At 43.1% G+C, this 7,036-nt stretch overlaps 1 protein-coding gene across 1 annotated transcript; it reads left to right on the top strand.

The window, feature by feature from the left end:
• Positions 1-1,403: 1,403 nt before the first annotated feature.
• On the top strand, positions 1,404-6,026 carry LOC104404458 (chromosome unknown open reading frame, human C10orf71). The gene has a single exon (XM_010012890.1). It carries the CDS (start codon positions 1,404-1,406, stop codon positions 6,024-6,026), a length of 4,623 nt encoding a protein of 1,540 aa, XP_010011192.1.
• The last annotated feature ends 1,010 nt before the right edge of the window (positions 6,027-7,036 follow it).

Here is a 7,036-nt window from a genome sequence, read left to right as displayed (position 1 = left end):
TTTGACCAGCACTGAATCCTCATAGAGAAAAATGTGCTCTTCACAAGAGTCTCACTGAGCTGAGCCTCTGGAATTATGGATTTGGATAGCTGGAGCAGTTGATATCTGGATCTGTATTTCATTGCTCACTTCTACATTGGATCCAAGATTTCAAGTAGAGCTGAAGGGTCTGTTTTGCTTTTACTTGCTCCACCCAATGATTCCCCCATTCTGTCCTCAGACTGACGTGGAGTTGGACAGAAACTACCATGCTGTATGTCCTGACTGCAGTGTAATCAGGGATTAATGGAAGGCTGTGATATTTTATAACTAACTGTGTTGAATGGGTTACCTTTTGCTCCCAGCAGTTCTAGAACTGAAACCAAATGTTCCTCGAGCTCCTTTAGTGGGTCTGCTAGAGTCCCCTAGGCACTCCTGCCTTCTGCTGGCTAAGCTGATATTAGCAGTCTCTCCAGTTCCAATGTACCAACCTAACTGTATCAGGATATGGGTGCCTATGGATATGGGTGGCTAAAGGATTTTACCCCAGCAATATTTGCTTAGAACATGCTAATGCACAGTAAATCCTCTTCACCTGTGGTGCCATTCTGCTTTCTGAAACAAGGGTTCTGCTCAAGGTAATTGTCACAGCAGAGCTCCAGCCTGATACAAGCAGACTCATCTCCGTAGACATTTTTCACAGTCATGAGCTAATAGATGAGTGAGGATATAATCTCCTACAATTTATTTTTCACAAGATATTTTAAATTAGAATCACGATGTCTTGGCAAGTAAGTTTTACCAACTTTTCTTTCATTTTGGACATAGTGTGCAATGATGTACTTTTTTTTTTAAGTAAATTTTCTCCTTTTTATTATTAATTCTTCCTGCCCAAAAAATGGCTAACCTTCTTAGCTACATACATGCACAGCACTCAGAAGTGTTTATAGTTGGAAGTACAGAAAGAGAAGTACTTGAAATTTGGTTCTTACGTCCTTGTTTAAGAACCCAAGTAAAGAATCTGAGGTGAAACCACTTTTTTTAATGGCACTTTCAAGAAATAAACTGATAAGCTACCATAAGCTACTTGAATTGTCAAACATAACAATTATTTTTTATGTTATTCATTGTATTGTTAGCATCCTGCTTAGAATACATGTAGGAGTAAATTAGTCAGTGATTAATCTGGGAAATGCTCACTGATAGTGTTAATATAGAAAAATGATTATTTATAATTTTTGGCTTTGCAGAGAAGAAAATTTCCTTCAGCTGTTCTGTAAGACGAATCAATGTGCAACAGCAGCATCAGGAGAAACCACATTGTGCTTGTGATTTGCTAACAACTGGAACAGCTGGAACCACCCCACAGAGTCATCTGCCTGAAGTTAATCCTTTGGATAATTCATTCATGATTCCCATGAACAATGCAGGGAAATAAGAAACACACAGAGGGACATAGTGACTCCTCCAGTATTGGGAGTCTCCTGGATGAAACAGACAGAGAAGTGAGTAGCCTCACAGACCGGGCTTTCAAAAGTTTGTGTGTGGCAGAACTTGAAGACTCTCACAGTGAGTCAGATCTTGCCATTTCACCTGACTTCGCCCTCCAGTTCTCTGCTAAACTTCACCCAGGGACATTAAACCATGCCATCAAGAAAAGCAATGTCTGTAACAAGCTAACAGCAAGAAACAATGAACATACAATATGGGCTTCAACATTCCAGCAGTTACCGAAGTGTGCTCCAGAGGAGAAAAAGGTTACTAAAAATAACACCTTTGCCACAGAAAGGAAAAAAATGAATTTACCAGTTCCTGGTCCGAGGAACAATAAACATGCTTCAAAAGTGTCCTCTTTGATTAAGACATTTGATAAGACTGCAGACCAAGGGTCAGGGGGTTCCCTGACAGCCATTAAACAGCCCATTAAGAATAGCTTTCAAAAATGTAAATTAAATCATGGAAATGATACAGCTTGTTGGGATGACACAGACATATTAAGCAACCACAAGGAACTTTCTGAATATTCTGAGACTAGTCAAGGTAGCCACTGTCTCAGTAGCAAACATGAGCCACAGAAAATACCTAATAAAATAGACCTGAGTTATTGTGGCTCTGATGATTATTATCCTGTGCTGATTGAGATGTCAAAAGTAGCCAAGTCGAATTTTTCCCATTCTTCTAAAAAGGCTTTAAAAAACAGGAGTGTGAAAGTTAATGAGCCAGCAAAAAAAGGTAATTTTCTTCACAGCGAGAATAGTGCTTTTGAATCATGGAATGTTCATCATAAAAAACTGGCTGAAAAGGAGGAATTTGTTGATATAAAAATGAAAAAGGAAGGTCTTACGTACCTGGAAGAAGCACCATTTATTAAAGGATCCTACACACAGGAACATAAATTGCCGCCTGTCAAGACCAGTGTTGCTAAGAAACAAGAGAAAGATTTTCAAATGAAGCTAACACCAGAAGCTGCTTTCAGCATCCCTCTCCCAGCTGCATGTGAACCTCAGGACACCCTTCCTTCAGAAACTGAATTTCCTGCTGCTCTTCCTCCTACACCCCCCCCTAGAATCCATGTGCACTGGGGTCCCCCTCGGCCACCCCCTGTCCCACACCTTCCATCTCCAAACCAGCAGGGCCATCCCCCAACATCCCCTACTCCTGAAGCCCCTCCTGTGCCACCACCCCCAGTGCCAGCTCAACTTTCCCCCCCTGCCATATCCCCAGCCCCCGTCTCACCCCAGTCTATGTCCCACAGGATGGTTTCACCTATGTCCCAGGCACCTAGCCCACCTCCAAGACCCCTGGCCACCTTAACTGAAGGGGACCCCCTCAGTCCCCAGCTGGGCAATACCTCTCTGCCCTGGAGGAGGCAGAGGGCTGCAAAAGGGACAGCAGAGAGGAGACAAACTTCAAAGGAGAGGTTCACAGCCAGCGGTGAGACATGCTCATTGTCTGAAAAGGTGACTGGTGCCAAACCTGGTCTGGAGGTGACTCCTCTGGCTAAACAGGTAAACTCCCCTGGATCAACCAGTCCCCCTTTCAGCATCACCGAACTCTTAACACCCATCATACCACCAAAACAGGAGGTGGACACTGTTGAAAGTGAGCTGATCCCACTGACACCTCCTCCCACTGAGAGCATGGCACTGAGAGACTATGAGGGGAACTCATATGACAATTGCAGGTCTCGGGATAGTTACAAATCAAAAGCATCGAGTCTGTTATTCAACTTGAAGGATGTGCGTAAACGTGTTAAAAGCATTTATACCCCTTCTCCTCTGTTAAGGGCCTTGGAAGAGAAAAATAAAATGAGGCAAAATATCCAGGAGAGTACAAAAATGAATGCCTTACTCTCCACTTCACAAGAAAAAAGTAACAAGAATATTGCAGGCAAAGATGAATCAAGTGATATCACCTCCGTATTGTCTGGCAGTATTCACGAAAAGGACAATAAAACTGATTTAACTGGACACTTTGCAGACAATTACCTGACTATGAGTTCACCCCAGACAACAGGGGACCTTTTATTTTACCAAACTGGAGACAACTTGCAGCAAGACAACTCAACACGTGAAGATCTGGTTAAAAACACAAGGGAGAATGAAAACTTCCCCTTGTACAGACATGAATCAAATGAACCTGATTTAAGAAAACATCTGCACTATCCAGCACTGAAACCATTCAGCAGAGATAATGCAGACACGACAGCTGGGCAAAATCCCAGTGTCCAGGGTGAGGAAAATGAGAGACAGGCTGCTATTCAGAATGAAAATCTTGCCTTCAAAACACTCCCAAATCATCAACTCTCACCAGCAGAGGATGTGCCTTACAGTGACACCCAAACCAATATAGTGGTACCTGACCATGAAGCACAAGGCAGAAGAAGCACTAGTTCTTCAGAGCAGTCTTTTGTCTCCACGGTAGAGCAGCCACTTCAGGACGAGCCATTTCCACCAATGCCCCTGATGCAGAAGGCATGCCTTCAAGAAAGCCAGAGGACTAAGAGTAAAATGGGTACAGACAGTAAGAATAGCCACAATGAGAAAGGGGAAGAGGTTGAGGAAGATGAACTGCAATATTATGCTTGTGTCAGCTCTGGTACTGGTGCAGCAGAGAACAGGGAGGGGAAGGTTACTGGGAATGGACAGAGGAGTTTGAGTAAAGAGAAACTAAGGAGAGAGAAAAGCAAAGAGGCCAACAGCATGGATTCTGCTTCCAGCGGTGTAAGGGACATGTGTATCCGCAAGCCTGAAGAACCGCAAATGCCACCATCTTCAAGTGCAACCAAACCCAGTCTGTTTATGATTAAAGATAATACATTCAGGTCACCTCAGGTAATAAGAGCTGTCAAGCTGCCTCTGTTCAGGTCCTTTTCCCTGGATGATACAGTGAGCAGCAGTTATAAGGAAATGGAAGGTAGGTTCATGCCCCCAGCATGGCACAAAAAGCACCAAAAGATGTTGCATGCTCAGGAGGTAGGCTGGTCAGCATCGAGGCGCAGAGGGAAGCAGAATGTGAGGGATGAAGCAACTGACAGAGGAAAAGAGGCCAGTGAGCCTGGATCTACTTCAGCAACACTGGATCCCAGTCATCTGGAAGATACAGAGAACTTTTCATTAGGGAAGCTGATGGAAGAAGATAAAGAGACTTGTGCTTTGTTAAATAAAGTTGGGAAAATGAGTGAGGAAAGTGTCTACAGAAGGAAAGAGGGGACCCAATCTAGGAAGGCAAGACACAGCTTAACACAGCCAAATTTAGGTCTGGAAAACGACCAAGCACAAAACAACCCCAGCTATCCCACAGAAAGAAAGACAAATTACTTTAAGAATCATCATCTATCTAATCGCAGGGGTGGCTCTTGTGCAAAAAAAATAATCACCAGGGAGGCAATTTCTCCCGTGACTGACTCCATATCAGAGGACCACACTTATTCTCCTGTATCCCATGAAGCTTTAGGGGACATCCTACATACGGAAGGTGCACCAGTTTTGTTAGACAGTCTTGCATGCTCTGCTGTTGCAAGCCCCAGGTCAGGCAGCACGATGCACTCCCTTAGTGCCAGTTCATCATCAGACAAACCAACAATTTCTGGCTTTAGAGAGACAGAGGATGTTATAAACCCTGCCTTGCTGAACATGACACTAAAGAGCCAAGCTGATATGGCTGAGGAAGAGATACTTGATTCAGCACAGAGAAATCTGCTTTCTGGTTCTCCAGGGGAGGCTGAGAGGCTGGAGCCCAGGGAACCTAGGAAAAGAGCAGCAGGCAAGCCTCCTGCTGTGCCACCAAAAACAGAAAAAGCTCTGCGGCGGGCCAAAAAGCTGGCAAACAAGAGAAAAAAAATGCAAGAGCAGCAGAAAAAACATCAGACTGAGCATACAGATGCTGTAGGGAGAAAGTCTTCTCATTCTGGACAGACACTAGCATCTGTTTCATCCTTGGGATATTCTCCTCTCCACCCTGCCCCTCACTCAACTTTCTCTCCCACAGAAACCAGTACAGGAAGAGCTGGACGTGCATCAGCAGTAAGTCCTTCACCCTCTTTAACCCAGCGTAAACTCCTCCAAGACCCTGACTCTGGTCAATACTATGTAGTTGATTTACCAGCTGAAGTTAATATAAAGACATTTTATGACCCTGAAACTGGCAAATATGTTCAAGTCTCAGTCCCTTCCTCAGAAGGGAACTTAGACCAACCCTTCTCTTCAGAAATTATGAATTCCCCCTATGTCTCCTACCCTAAAGTACTGCCTTTACCAGCTTCATCTGTAGCAGTGCTGAAGTCACCTTCTCAGCTCTCTGAACCTACCTGGTTAATGCCAGCTGTACCCAGAGAATCAGCTGAACTATCTGAAGATGGCCAGCAGGACTGCAGATACTCCGAAGCTGTGGATGCTCAGCCCTATATCGAACCAGCCTCTTACTCCTACCGTCAAGACATTCAAGAAACTAAAATTCACTTAGGAAAGGACATGAGCCCAACACCAAATACTGACGTAGTTTCCATCGCAGATTTAGATGATTTTGCTGCTGAAGGAGTGTCTTGAAAACTGAGGTAACAAAATATGCCAGCTAGTGTTAAGAACTGTTTGGACAGACACATGCACACAAAAGCACATGCAGATTTGATGTTTGTACAACACTTCATGTCTGAATCTCATTGTGGTTTGGGTGGGAAGGAAAATGAATGCTGACCACATGTAAAGATGCAAGGTAATGATCACTCTGAACAGTGAAATTGAGTAAGCACCAAATTATCAGTGAGATGAAAGGGCAATGCCAGCTAAACAAATAAATATGACAGTATGAAGCCACTGCTTGCTGCTGCTGCTGCTTTGCCATTATGGTGGCTGGGGTTACCAAAGCAAGTGTCCTTTTGCCCAGATGTGTTGCATGATATATGACACAAAAAATAACTTCTAAGACCATCCTGTGCATCCTGTGAGACCTAGGACAGATGCCTCATCTTCTGAATTTTCCTCACTCACTGCCTTTGAACTATATTGACAGGTAGAAAGCATATGGCTACAAATACGCCATAAACCCAAGATTCATTTTTTGCGCACATTGATTGCCCAGCTGTTATTGACAAGAAGATTGTATACTGGATGCACAATACCACAGTCATGTCAAAAAACTTTAAACAACCAGAATACAGTTGCAGCTGCTGTAGACTTCTCAATATACTTTTGCAGTGCCCACTAACACGCTGCTGAATTCTTTGTATTTCTTGATAATCTTCAAATAAGTTCCCCTAAAGTCAGGGGTTATTTATAATACAGCTTAAAACTTCAATTTATCTTGATAGTTGGCCTGAAATATTATGATAAGGAGCAAGGTTTGAATGAAATCCCATAGCAGCATTTAATTTTTTGTTAGGATGAGAAGACCTTTGCTTATTATAATAAAAATGCTTTTTGTTTTGCTTTGTTTTCAGGCTCCCACTGAAATACGGTGCTAACTTTTAAAACCAGAAAAATGTACTTAATTTGGGTCTTCTGAATTCTGTGATTTAAAAAAAAAAAAAGAGAGAAAAACATCTGAAGTATTAATTTCT

The sequence above is a fragment of the Nestor notabilis genome, unplaced genomic scaffold (genome assembly GCF_000696875.1).
Source record: "Nestor notabilis isolate BGI_N333 unplaced genomic scaffold, ASM69687v1 scaffold6044, whole genome shotgun sequence".
Classification (NCBI taxonomy): Eukaryota; Metazoa; Chordata; class Aves; order Psittaciformes; family Psittacidae; genus Nestor; species Nestor notabilis.
The sequence above is the reverse complement of the archived record's forward strand: the minus strand, read 5'-3'. Positions and strand labels throughout refer to the sequence as shown.

Bases quoted from the DNA above. Each gene is read 5' to 3' on its own strand.
- LOC104404458 (XM_010012890.1), top strand. From the start codon at position 1,404: ATGCAGGGAAATAAGAAACACACAGAGGGACATAGTGACTCCTCCAGT.